At 37.2% G+C, this 14,183-nt stretch overlaps 4 protein-coding genes across 5 annotated transcripts in view; all 4 read right to left on the bottom strand.

Moving 5' to 3' along the window:
* The window catches only part of LOC113669275 (adenosine receptor A3-like), a 37,908-nt gene that overhangs the window by 17,892 nt on the left and 5,833 nt on the right, over nt 1-14,183 (bottom strand). The window lies entirely within an intron of this gene.
* On the bottom strand, nt 409-5,901 carry LOC113669220 (adenosine receptor A2b-like). The gene has a single exon (XM_089183679.1). It carries the CDS (start codon nt 3,305-3,307, stop codon nt 2,378-2,380), a length of 930 nt encoding a protein of 309 aa, XP_089039805.1. The 5' UTR covers nt 3,308-5,901; the 3' UTR covers nt 409-2,377.
* LOC113669222 (histamine H2 receptor-like) lies at nt 6,037-7,626 on the bottom strand. Its single transcript, XM_027185221.2, has one exon. The coding sequence runs from the start codon at nt 7,406-7,408 to the stop codon at nt 6,455-6,457; it is 954 nt and encodes a 317-aa protein (XP_027041022.2). The 5' UTR covers nt 7,409-7,626; the 3' UTR covers nt 6,037-6,454.
* Nucleotides 10,775-12,602, bottom strand: LOC113669223 (melanocyte-stimulating hormone receptor-like). The gene has a single exon (XM_027185222.2). The coding sequence runs from the start codon at nt 12,152-12,154 to the stop codon at nt 11,177-11,179; it is 978 nt and encodes a 325-aa protein (XP_027041023.2). The 5' UTR covers nt 12,155-12,602; the 3' UTR covers nt 10,775-11,176.

Below are 14,183 nucleotides of genomic sequence, written 5' to 3'. Positions count from 1 at the left end.
TTCTTGTCTGTTTACACTGCCAAAAAAAATTTTTGTACTTCTTACACGCATATATATATATATATATATATATATATATATATATATACATATATATATATTTATAGACTTGTTCTTTGTATGTTCTTATTGTCTGTTTATACCTCTAAAAAATTTAAACTTCTTACACTCATATATATATATATATGTGTGTGTGTGTGTGTATATATTCTACAGGGCGTGAAATTGCGCCTAATAGAGGCGCCAATGCGACTAAATTTTTTACTTTGGCGACCAAATCCTGAAAATTAGTCGCCAAATTGGCGGGTGAGTTAAAAAGATTTGCAAACATAAATCCGCGGCAAACTTCCTCGTTCAGTTTGTTTTCAAAACGCAGCACGCGCATCTCGATCAATGACTACACGCCATCTTGGATTTAGGTGAGCTTGAAGGTTGTATATCATCGATCCTAGCGTCCACTTTGTGGCACGTAGAAGATCTTTTTCCTAACATTATTTTTGAGGGTCTATCTAGAACGCTGACAGCAACAAAAATAGGTTCGTTTGTCTTTAAAAATTGCGACCAACTTTTTTCGAATTGGTCACCACTTTGAAAAATTTAGGAGCCAAGTGGCTATCAGAGAAAAAAAATTAATCTCACGCCCTGATTCATCTGACTTCTCTTTACTCACCTGAAAATGACCGAAGTTTGGTCGAAACGTCGTGTTTTACCTTCTTTTTTTTATTATCAAAAGGTAAATTTTTCCTTTTTTCAAATTATTAAGTAACCGACTGAACTAAAACTAAAATTCAAAAGATTGCAATTCAGGTCAGGTCCAAAACGAAAGGGAACAATTTAGAGTTTCAATTTTTACTATTTAAAAATTTAGAGACGAAAACCAATACACATGTCGTTTGATAGTCTTAAATAATTAATAACGTTAATCTATATTCTCTTCAGATACATTTCATGAGTATTAATATTGTGGCCACAAGAAAAAGTTCAGTAATAACGAAAAAAAGAAGCTCACGTTTTTTAAGTCGCTTTGCTCAGTAGGGCTATGTACTATACCTTCTCTAACCCTTTATTAGCATAACCTATATTACTAGCCCTGAATCGCTGACATTCGGGTCTTGAGAACAAAGGAAATGATCACCAACTGAAAAATGTCTTGATGGCTCAACGAATCTGTTCAGCACTTGAGGAAATTTATAGAGAACAGTATGGAGAATAAGCATGCTAATGTTAGAGTGCAAAGGTTAAACAGTTCTATGACACCCGTGTTGTACATTTACCCTGCTTGAATTGTTGCTAGCTAGAATTTACGGCCAGAAAATTGCGCTGCTTTGTATTGAAAATTCAAAACTAAATCTTCTATTGATTAAGACCAATATTTCAGGTAAACGGCCAAAATCCGCCGATGGCAAGTCTTTCAGTTGTCGATTTTCATTCTCAGCCGAGAGAAATGCCATTGAATACGTAGCTTTCGGTTTTTCTTTCCGTGTTTTGGTTTTCTTCTCCTTCTAGGAAAGTTTGAACGTCACTATCTGACGATACTGATGTTTTAGTGTTTTAGCAGCCATAATCCGAAGAGTTTCCGACAAACGACCTTGGATTGAGAATGGTGAAGGCTTCGCCGTTCATTCATCAACCTGACCTACTGGCGCAAAAGGCGAGTGACGTGTAAGCAGCTGATTGACAATATCAAACACGCAAAAAAAATGCGATATTTTCTCACGTGTGTTGTTACGGCTTTTTTCAGGGCTGGAAATCTTTAACACCGTAGTTTATATGATAAAACCAATTTATTTAGAAAACCTTGAGAAATCCCTAAATTATAAAAATTGAGGTAAGAATAACTCATGTAAAACTTGTCATTTCCCAACACTGTGTAACTTTATCAACTTCCAAGGACTGAATCTGACCTACCACCAGTTGAACATTTTGATACATACCACGATAACGGGTTTTAATAAAAGGAAAAACAGGTGCATTTCAATGCAACCCAGATGTATTCACTCAACCAACCATGCTAATTTTACATGTTTTAGTGTTAAAATGTCCGTGTCATATTCCTTAACGACCATTTTGCCTTTACACAACGTCTTAAACTTATTGTATCATAGCATTAAACAAAAAGCCAAATCTGTTTACACTGAAACGCACACAGCGTTAGATTTGGAGAATCAATAAAAACAATCGCTTGTGAAAGCTCCAGTTGTTCTATTGTTTCCGTCTCAGTCTTTAAGCACTCAGTTTTAAAGTTTCAATTAAACTGCGTCTTCCACGAATGTCGATGTTCCATTACGGTACTGAGAATTGTTTGACAGTGAGACCTGCCACTCAGTCCGAATGTTATTGACAACTATTAGCAGAAAGACCCCTTAAGACTGTAAATCTAGTGTGAAGGATTGTTTCTGTTCCACGACATGTTCCGCAATATGTGCAGGATAGCGTGTCGAATGTTTCTCATCTTCCAGCAGTAAAGTACAGGGTTCAGAGATGAATTAAGATTCACGAAAATCATTGAGAAGAGAAAAACTTTCTTGAGAGCGATACTCGGACCGTTGATTTTGATGGCAACCACAGAAATACCATAAGGCAGATAGCAAATCAGAAACACGAGATACACATAGAATACACCAACGGTAGATTTAATGAGGCTTGCAAAATTTGTCATCTCACCAGATTGAGATCTTTCATTTACTTGCAAGGATTGAATCTGATTCTTGTGCTGTCGGACAATTAAATAAATCCTGATGTACATCACAGCATTTACAATAAAACAAAAAGCACCAGTAAATGAAATCATATTATTCAAAGTACTGACCGGAGCCCATAATACCATCGAAGAAACAAATGCACTAAACACCCATATGGAGATCACCACAGCAACAACACGCTTGTGAGTCACAAATTCATGGTATCTGAGATGAAGGTGAACAGCTAAGAACCTGTCTACACTTACAGCCACAACAGCTGAGAACGAAGCCATCGAGAACAAATAACCGCAAATAGAGAACAGTCGGTAAACGTAACAGCTGGGATCGTTCAGTTGTAGCCAGCTGACCAGAAATGCAGTGTAAATGGGTTGAGCCAACAAACCAACACCAAAATCAGAGAAAGCAAGACTTAGCAGTAAAGTTTTTACAGGTTTTGGTATCGTTGAAGTTTTCCAAATCGCGTAGATAGTCACCATATTCAACATGATGGCAGTATGGGTTAAAAACCCGTTGAGGATACAGTTGGCGATGAATGTCCCACGAAGAACATTAAGTTCGGCGAAGGAAGGGAAATACAATGACTGATAACAATATAGATCGCTCATGATATAACCTTAAGTATCTTGAATAAAGCAAGGAAGCTTCGGAAAGACAAGCTTTTTTCTCGAATGTACGCTTAGATTAAGTCTTCTTTGTACAGTGTCTATGGTCACTCGCCTTCCTAAGTATCCGTTTAGGATAATTCTTTCACTTAGATACTCGGTTACTTTCGCCGAAACACAGGAGCTAAATTCTCTAGCCAAACTCCAAAATCATGTTACTGAATTTTGTGCGCACAGTTTATGGTGATGCTAGTACACCTGCTTTTTCTGAAACTTGAATTTTTGTAAATAACTTGTTTAGGTGGACAATGAGGTGTATCTGAAGACCTTCATGAGACGTTTGCAAGGCTACGAACAAAAGTCGTTACGGTTTTGGATTATCCAAACACGTTGTGGATGTTAGAACTTTCGCGGAAAGATACCATAAAAAAAATAAGTGATGCTGACATTCCTTTCAAACGATAAAAATAAAGTGCATCCACACTTCTAAGTAAAGGCTTCCAGTCAAAATAGTCACAAAGAAAGGACTTACACCAAGCAGTCAGGAGAACAAGTGCTTCGTACTTTCTGATATTCACGGGAATTTTAAAGAGGAGAAAGCGCCAATGGACGATGAATGCCGCAAAATAAGACGGCCAGAAAGTCAGATGTCGTATAAATTGTACATGATTGCAGACAGAATTGGACTTCACTCAGTCCCATTACCATACCTAATCAAAACTATGATAAATTTCTCGGACGAAATTGGTTATCACCAGCTTTGTAATGGTAATAGTCTATAATCACCCGAGAAACTAGCCATCGGCTACACATTTTCATGATAAAAGAAACAACAGTTAACACAGCGAAATGCGCCAGTTTCAGTTAAACTTTCCTCTGTTCACATTTCCGTGATAGTGTGTTGAATATCCCTCACCTTTCAGCAGTATAAAACATTAGACAGCGACTAATTCACTCGTACTTGTCCCTAGTGCCTCTGTTCTGAGAGGACAAGAACTGTTGGTTAACGGAAGTTACTAGTCACCCACACAACTGCCAGTGTTTGTTTCCCGAGCACTTAGTGTTGACGTTGATATTATGCGACTTAATAAGACACCACATAGAACACTGAGCGGTTCAGGAGGTTATCTCTACGGCATCCAAGCTTCCAATGATATGAATTCACGAGTTAAGACCTACCTACGACCACCGCTTGTAATCAGTTCCTCTTTTCAGAATAAAACGCCTCCAAATTAACAGAGTCGACTTAGAAAAAACAAGCCATTATACGTTGAAGTCAATTAACTGCAGAAACGATTGTTATTCGTATTTACCACGTAAAAGGTAAATCTTTCCTTTTTTCAAGTATTTAATAACCGACGGAACTACAGCTTAAATTCAAAAGATTGCCATTCAGGTCAGTTTCAAAAGGAAATGGAACAATTTAGAGTTTCAATTTTTACTATTTAAAAATTTAGAGAGACGGAAACCAATACACATGTCGTTTGATAGTCTTGGATAATTAATAATGTTAAATTATATAGTAGATTTCATGAGTACTAATATTGTGGCCACAAGAAAACGTTCAGAGATAATGAAAAAAAAAAAGCTCACATTTTCTACTCGTTTTGCTCTGTATGGCTATGTACAATGCCTCCTTTAACCCTTTGATCCCTTAGAGTGACTTGCATCTAATTTCTCCTTACATATTAGTCCTGAATCAAACATTAAGGTCTTGAGAATAAAGGAAATAATCACCAACTGAATATTTTGATGGTTAAATGAATCTGTTCTCCTTGTCAGCACTTGAGGAAACGTATGAAGAGCAGTATGGAGAAAAAGCATATTAAAGTTAGGGAGCAAAGGTAAAACAGTTCTTCATGACCCGTGTAGTACATTTACCCTGCTTGAATTGTTGTTTGCCAGAATTTACGGCCAGAAAATTGCGCAGCTTTGTGTTGAAAATTCAAAACAAAATCTTCTATCGAACAGTACCTTTGGGGCATATCAACAATTCAGAATAATATTTACCGTTCTAAAGAAGAGTCCCCACCGTTGCAAAGCCTCAGTTGAAGTCAGAAAATTAAATTCAGTGTTGTTTCCGGCCATAATTCGCATTGTGTTTTTTAGGAATTAAGTATCGTAAACTCCAAAACTAATTTCGTCGCTTGAAAGAGCTACGTGCTCATTGTTTTTCCAAATGAGTGTTATTTAGCATATTTCTTTTCATTTCGGGCTCTAAAAGATTTATCACAATCGGGATAGAACGGAAAAACAATCTTGAAAGTTTTGAAACTGTGCGGCTAAATTCGACGGGAACTTTCAGCTGAAGTGAAACTGCACATGTCATGTTATGGGTACACAGCCGTGCGTGCATAAGGATTTTTGCCATAGTAGCTCCTTAAGAATTTGGTAAGACTTGCGCGCGCACTATGTTATAGTTAACCATAACCATAACAACTTCCTCGACTGTAATTTGGTTCATTAGCTGCTTTGTTTTTCCTTAATTATTCTGTAGAGTTGTAATCGGACAGTTCAATCGGACTGTTGGCCGTAATCGGACAGTTAGAGCAGCCAATCATACTAAGTCCACTCGGCTGAATACACCAATCACAGAATTGATTACAATGACCATAGCAACAACCACTTACCCCACAAAACTGGGAATTTCCAAAGTGGCGGGTTTTTTTGCTCTAGACAAAGTCCTTTCTAGAGATATTTTCTCAAATAAATTTAATTTGTTTTTTCGGCAATTGTAATGGTTATGATTAATTGGTAACAGGATTACGCGTCATCCAATTCGGTATGTAATCATACTCGTGATTGACAAGTTGGACTTCCCAGTTTGCAGTCGTCCGATTCAAGTTGTAATCACTCCTTTACTTACAGACCAAACTGGACTCCACCCTGTCCTATTACTATTATAAATTATTTGAAAAATTCTACATGCAAAAGATTCAGCACCATCACATTCTTACGTTTCAGATTCAGTTTCAGTTTACGCTTGTCCTCATTTCAGTCTATCATAGTTGTCGAACCTGTCTTACCTGTCAACAGTGAACAAACGAGCTTAGCGACAAATTCATATTCATTGTTTCACTTACACTGGCGTCTTTCCCTGCTGCCTCTGTTCTCAGAGGCCAAGAAGTGTTTTGTAATGCACCTTTTTGGTCACCCAGACGACTGTCTGTAAAATGAATGCGATGGACCGTTTCTATTCCAAGATATGTTCCTCAGTATGTCCATGATAGCATGCCGAATGTGTCTCATCTTCCAGCAGAAAATTACAGGGTTCAGTGATGAATTAAGATGCACAAGAGTTACTGAGAAAAGATAAACTCTTTTCAAAGCGATGCTCGGCCCATTAAATTTGATGACAACGATCAAAAGAGAATAAGGCAAATAGCAAAGTAAAAAAAGCAGATATATGTAAAATGCGCCAACTGCAGATTTAATAAGACCAGCCAAATTTTTCATTTCACCAGACTGACTTATGTCATGCACTTGTAGGGACTGGATCTGATTCTTGTGCCGTCGGACAGTTAAATATATCCTGAGGTACAACACAATGGTGAGAATTGAACCAAAGGCTACGGTAACTATAATAATAATATCACGAGTGCTGACCGAAGTCCAAAATACCGTACCAGAGAGAAATGCACTAAATACCCATATTGAGATCACTAAAGCAAAGACACGAACTGGAGTCACAAGTTCTAGATATCTTAAATGCGAATGAATGGCTAAGAACCTGTCCACACTTACGGCCACTACACCCAGGAACGAAGCAGAAGCAAACATATACCCAGAAATATTCAGCATTCGGTAAGCGTTGCAGTTAGGATCATTTAGTCGTTGCCAGCTGACCAGAAATGCGGTGAAAACGGGTTGGCCCAGCAAACCTCCACTAACATCAGAAATGGCAAGGCTCATCAGTAGCGTTTTCAAATTATTTGGTAAGGTCGAAGCCCTCCGTATTGCGCAGATTGTGACAATATTCAGCATGATAGTGGTATGAATTAAAAAAACGTTGAAGATACTATTGGCAATAAGGGTCGAGCGAAGAACTGCAAAGTCGGCGTACGAAGGAAAGTACTCTGCCTGGTTGCAAACCGATTCGTCCATGATATCAAATTTATTAGCATGAATAGAGGAATGGAAGCAAGGGAAAATAAATTTTTACCGATCCTGCCCCAAGTTAATTTCTGTTCCAGTGTCAGTGGTCACTCTCGTTTCATCTTTAGACAACTTTTTCCCTACCGAACGCGATAATCTTAAGCGAAACGAAATTAAGAAACTTTCAAATGAAACTCAAGCGTGTTTCTGAAAATCTCACGCATGTGTAGTTTGTAATGACACTAAAACATCTGCTTTTTAAAAAGTGTGATTGCTATATTCAAAATTGACAGGTAAGTTAACGCAGCCACATACTTCGCAAGGTGGCAAAAAAACAGATTCGGATAACCAAAAGCTGATTGTGGATTAAAGAAATTACAAGCAAAGATATCTGGTATCGCCCCAAAAAATTGATACTTGATGGCAGTACTGCTAATGGTTCAAGCTTTAGATCCCAGGATTTAGCGCATCCAGAGTTCAGACTAGTAAAAGTTCCCAGTTATGTTCTGTCACAGAAAAAAAACTTTCATAGAGCAATTAAGAGAATAAAGGCACTCATTGATCTAAAATTGAAAAATGGCCAGTGAAAGGCGCAAAATTACCATGAATAAAACTCAGATTTCATGTATTTCAAAAAAAGTGTTATATGATTATTTTCTTCGACATTTAAATATTATTCACCAATTCAAAATTCTAGAATTCGACTAAAAGTTATATTTACCCAATTTCTTCAAAATTCAAAAGGAACCGAAATGAAAAAAAAACACTCCTGACACCTTTTTCACTTCAGGTCAGAAACACCTGCGGATATTTGTGGAATGATTACAGTCTTTTGCTTGAGCCTAACGGGACAAACGATTATACAAATTACACAAGTGTACTCATCACGATGACAGACCGCAAACTTTTTCACTTTACTTATGATAACAATTACTCTAAAAGGGCGCTCCGAATATGAGTTGGTTATAATAATCTCATATTCGGCGAGCCTGGGCAGAATAACTGTTCAAGTAAATTCGCACACAACGACCGGAAGACTTTCGCTGGTCGAAAATGTTAACAAATCCTGTTACGCATTTAGCAAATAAAAACTGCGTGATTTTGTATTACGTTACTTGAAATATTTTTATACCCAATTAAGTGGCTTTTTTAGTGGATATGGAGTCGCATATTCTATTATTTCTTTAGTTGTAAGCTCTGGGGTAAAACAATTTTTCCGCCATTTTTTCACGCCTCGCTCACTGAAATTTTTTTTCTCACTTCACTGACGAATTCATTGGAGCCACAACACCTAAGAAAATAAATTTCCAGCAACACTGAATATCCGGTAAATTTTACAGCTAGGATTGTTGTGATTCAACCAACTGACCAAAAGTGATGAGTAAAGTGGTTGCAAAAATAAACCAACGTCAATATCAGAAACAGAAAGACTCAGCATCAGTGTTCTAAGCGTTTTTGGCAATGATGTAGTTTTTCGTATCGCGTACGTTGTCGCAATGTTCAGCATGACCGCAGTATAGGTTAGGAAATTATTGAAGACGCAGCTGGCAACGAAAGAAGAATGAAGGTTTTTTTAAGTCGTAAGAAAAGGGGAAATATTGCAGAAACTCTTTACACTTCAGTTCATTAATCATGATTAAGTCACCTGTATCAAATCTAAGGGGAGATCCGGAATTTTAAGGGAACTGAAAGTTTCAAGACAACGCTTCAAAAATTCTTCTTCATGATCAAACATTTAAGTCTAAAGCTTTTCTCTACTTCATAAGGAAAAGGTCTTAAGTAAAACGAAATACTTTGTTTGATGGCGATAACCTTTTACTCTTAATAGTAAAACGTCGTTTACTTCGGAATTTTGAGTGATAGTTCACTTCATGTACTTCGTCGATGGGTAAAGATAATTTACTTCGGGCAATAAGCGGATGTTCACATTGTTACAAAAATTCATTGTGATGTCAAATATTATTTTAAAAAATGTCAAAATCCTTGTAAATTAGGCCACAAAATTAGCATCATGCTTGACAAGTTAAAGTGAGTTCTTAAATTGAATTTACCTCACAGTATTAGAATTCGAACAAAGTTAATCGAACAAGAAAGGTAGACGGTAACTCGCGTGTAAGGAAACAGATGTTGTAAAGGAATACTTACTCCGATCAAAGTTAGGTTTTCAAAACTTTCGTTTTCGATAGAGGTCGAAGCCAGCTTCTCTGAACGTAAATGACTCGCGGAGGATCATAAAAAGGCGTTTCAGGTCTACATAATCTAAAAGTGCTCATGGAAGATAGAAATTTCGTAGGAAAATATCGAATATCGCGAATAATAAAAGTAGCGTTGTCAATCCTTTTTTGAAGTTAAGCTGTAAAAAAACAGGATTAAGCGCATCCACATTGGTAGACCTGTGGTCTTATTACCATAGACACTCTCATTAGCCCCCGGTTTCAGGGCGGGGGAAAGGGGGGGGGGGAAGAGGGCTTCTTTGAGAAAGGAATTTGTTAGAGATTAAAGGCTTATCACAAGGCGATTCATTGTCTTTCTGAATAGTCGACCAGATTAACTGATTACTGTCTACAGCACGCCTTATCAAAAACTTACGATACTAAGAGCCAAAACAAATACAGGCTTTCAAAGACGTGAATACTTTGTACAACAACACAACCTAACTTAAAGGAATACGAACAAGAACACTATTCTAGAGTTTCCGTACAGGCTGGAGGGTGACAAAGGAGAAATAGTCCTTTTTAGGAATTTGAAGTTTCAGACGACGGGGGAGGGGTGGAGGGCACAAAGAGCCTTCATGGTGACACGGCTTCGAATGATGCCAACTACTGCTCTTGTTTTCATAAATAATGTGTTTTTTTGAGAGGACTAGTCCTTGGAAAGCTCATTGGTGTAAAAAATGTTAATAGCTTAATATCTTATCAATACAGAATCGTTTTTAAGTCCAGTTCATTGTTTCTGTCCTTAACAATTTTCTACCATTCATAATTACTTGGTTTTTCCCCATTGAAAAAATAAGTTTCTCAGTCAACTTCTGAAAGATAGGGCACAGGAATTCAAGCATCTTATCTTACTGAGTAAAGGTTTAAGACAACAGAACTCGATTTCTGTTTAGTTTCTCTTTCCAAAATTAAACGCCTTTACAAACGGTGGGCAACTTTAAATACGAGTCATCATACTTGAAAAAAAAAAAACAATACAGCTCGAAGTAATCCAAAAGCGGAAGCTTATGTTATTCAAATTTACCACGCAAGCCTCACTGAATAAATGCTCGTTGTATCCATAACAAACGACTTTTTATTCCGTCAAGGTATGACACGAACAACTATTGTATAGCTTAAAATTTAGACAACTATTGTATAGCTAAAAATTTAGACAACTATTGTATAGCTAAAAATTTAGACAAAGTTCGAAGTCGGAAAAGACAATTTTGATTTCCTTTTTATGCCACAGAGAAGTTTCTTTTCCATGGAAGAAGAAAACCATCTGTTCTTTGATATTCAGTTAAAAAAAAACCGCTATTCAACACGTCAAACAAGTTACTTTAATTTTTGTTTAAAAAATGGCCGCAACTTCAATGTCTATCGAAAATGACGCGAGCAATCCTGTTTCACTCCGACTCCACTCTGTGAGTATTGTCTGATTAGTTCTTTCACCGTTTGGCATGTAATTTGATAATAAAATACTTAATTAAAAATTGCAGTTGCAAAATTGTTCCAGCACCTTCGTATCAGTCTTTCTCAATAACATTCTCGTTCGTCCTCCCTCGATTTGCTTTGCCGTTCAGTTCTCAACATGTACGACATTCGACGATCGATTGTTGTGTAATCGTAATGGGAAATTTCTGGCCCAAGATATGTTCCGCAGTATGTTCACGATTACGCGTCGAATGTGTCTCATCTTCCAGCAATAAATTACTGGGTTTAGAGATGAATTGAGGAGTACCAGCGTCACGGAAAAAATATGAAATCCTTTTAAAGAGATAGTCGGGCCATTGATTTGAATAGCAACGATACAAATAGTGAATGGAAAACAACACGCTAACAACACGATATATACGTAAAATACACAAACCGTAGATTTGATTTGGCCGAAATAATTATTGGTATCACTGGCTTGAGCTACGTCCTGTACTTGCATGGACTGAATCTGATTCTTGTGCCGTTGAACAGTTACATTTACCCTGGTATACACAACAGCGATAACAGCGAGACCTGTAGCTGCAATAACAAAAAGAACAATCTTCCCAGTATCAACAGGACACCACACTTTCATTGAAGAAATGAAAACACTGAAGATCCAAACTGAGCTCACTGCAGCAACAACGCGCTTGTGAGTCACAATCTCATTGTATCTGAGATGAAAATGGATGGCAAAGAACCTGTCTACACTTAGAGCCACAACACCCAGGAAAGAAGCAACCGCAAATAGCGTGGCAACAACATTGTTTATTTGGTAAGTTATACAGCTGGGACTTTGGAGTTGCATCCAAATGACCAAAAAATATGAGTGAAATGGTTGAACAAATAAACCAACGCCAATATCAGAAACAGCGAGACTCAGCAGTAATGTTCTCAAAGTCTTTGGCAACAATGTAGTTTTCCGTATCGCAAAAATTGTTGTAATGTTCAACATGACAGCAGTATACGTCAGAAAATTATTAATGCTGCAGTTGGCAATGAAAGTTAATCGAAGTTCTTTTAATTGGAGAAGAGACGGGTAATACTTAAAAAAGCCCTCACACTGCAACTCGTCCATCATGATTGAGCCACGAGTCTCAGCTGAATTCTCCAAGGAAACTTTCGGTGAATTACTTGTCTTACGATGTTAACATCAAAATTTCTTCTCATTTGGTCTTCATTTCTACCTGAAGCGATTTCTGTATTTCCAGAAGTAGCGGTCCTCAATAAAGCAAAATAATTAACGGCAGATTATTTTCTTGTCGAAGTAATGCCTTGAATCGAAAAAACGTCGAGACCATCTGAGTAATGAGAGACAGGTCTCTGAAAATAGGGGGTGTTTTTTTAAACGCTTGAAGAGCCCCTTAAGCTGCGACTTTCTGGGAATAGAAGAGAATCAACATCTGTTTAACAGAAGTTGATCAGAATTTCAAATTCAAAATCCTCAAAAAAAGAGGAAGCAAAGTTGTCGTGTCCGTCAATTTCATGTCATGACACATTTTAAAGTAATTTTTTTAGAAAAATTTCGAGGTTAGTATTTCACTCTTTAGAAATCGAACAAAGTTAACTTAATTAAAAAGCCTGGACTAACCTGACTTGCTCCTAAGAAAACTGACGAAATGAAAAAATAGTCATTATTAAAATTAAGTTCTTAAAACTTCCCTTCTCGGTACAAGCCGGAGCCAGCTGCGAAGGTCTGCCGACCACTCACTACAAAATCAAATAAAAGCCCTCTCTATTTTCGTATTCGTATGCGAACCCCCGCTGTTTAGGAGAAGTTGTCCGTTTAAAGCGAAATTGAAAGGCGCACACCCCGTTTGAATTATAAAACACAGCCATTTTTTTCTTCAAAATTTTCAACATCATGGCGGTATAAGTTTGAAAATTGTTGACAATTCAGTTGACGCTGAAAATCCAACGAAGATCTATAAAATCGAAGTTGGAGGACTAACACAACTGGATAACTTTAAATACAAGTTGCGCACGATACTTATTCTCGTATTTCATAGAGGGGATTTTTAGGGAAACAAATTTCTTCACAAAATAATTTCTGCTTATTTTTATTTGTAAATTGACCAATTTGTATGACAGATCTAAGCGTGAATAGATGCTTTTATTAGACTTTTTGGGTATAGAAGTTGATATTCGCTCAACACTTTACGCCCTTACATCAGTATCTATATTCTCTAAACTCTTCTCTCACCTCTGGAACCGACACAGAGAATTTGTTTAACAAACAAAGCTTCTTCGCTTGGCGATCATTTCCCTTATTCTCATGATCTTTAAGAATGATTCAGCAGTATAACTGTATGGGGAAATTAGATGCTGGTCACTCCTAGGGTTTAAAGGAGTCAATTTTACTCACAAAAGTATGTAAATTGGAGAGATCATCGAGACTGTATGATGGAGGCTTGATGGAAAGCCATCAAAAGTTGTATAGAGAATAATTAGGATCAATATTAACCATATGACGGCAGTATTGCTTCATAGCACTGACATCAAAGTTCTGCGTATCCACATTTCAAAACTTACCATCCCATTTGAAATGATATTTAGCAATGAAGGTGAAACAAAGATCTTTTGAGTCGGGAAGAGAGGGATAATACTGCTGAAACTTCTTACACTGCAAACTGTTCATTATTATTGACGGCACAAATCTCCGCAAATTCTCCAAGGCAACTTTGGGGAAATTACATGTTTTACGATGATAGCATAAAAATTTCTTCTCATTTGGGCTTTATCTCAACCTAACACTATTTCTACATTTTAGGAAGTGGTTGTCACACAAAACAGTTAATGGATGGGCATTTGTTTGTTGGAGTAATGCCTTGAATCGAGAAACGTCGCGAAAGTCAAAGTTTTGAGTGACAGGACTCTCAAACGTGTTAATCCTCAGCAAAGAAAGCTGCTAGGTTCGCAACCGAAAAAAAATTCTTTCTTTAGACACTTTACGATACCCCATCTGGTTGAATGAAAATGAATTAAAATGAGGTAGGTTGTCACCAACCAATTTTGGTAGAGAGGTATATATTTGCTAAAGTACTGACAAAAAGTATTTAAAAAGGAGACTTCATGGTGGACACCTAATCGATATCCATCTACAGTTGCAT

The sequence above is a fragment of the Pocillopora damicornis genome, chromosome 10, assembly GCF_964200805.1.
Source record: "Pocillopora damicornis chromosome 10, jaPocDami1.2, whole genome shotgun sequence".
In the NCBI taxonomy this organism is placed as follows: domain Eukaryota; kingdom Metazoa; phylum Cnidaria; class Anthozoa; order Scleractinia; family Pocilloporidae; genus Pocillopora; species Pocillopora damicornis.
The sequence above is the reverse complement of the archived record's forward strand: the minus strand, read 5'-3'. Positions and strand labels throughout refer to the sequence as shown.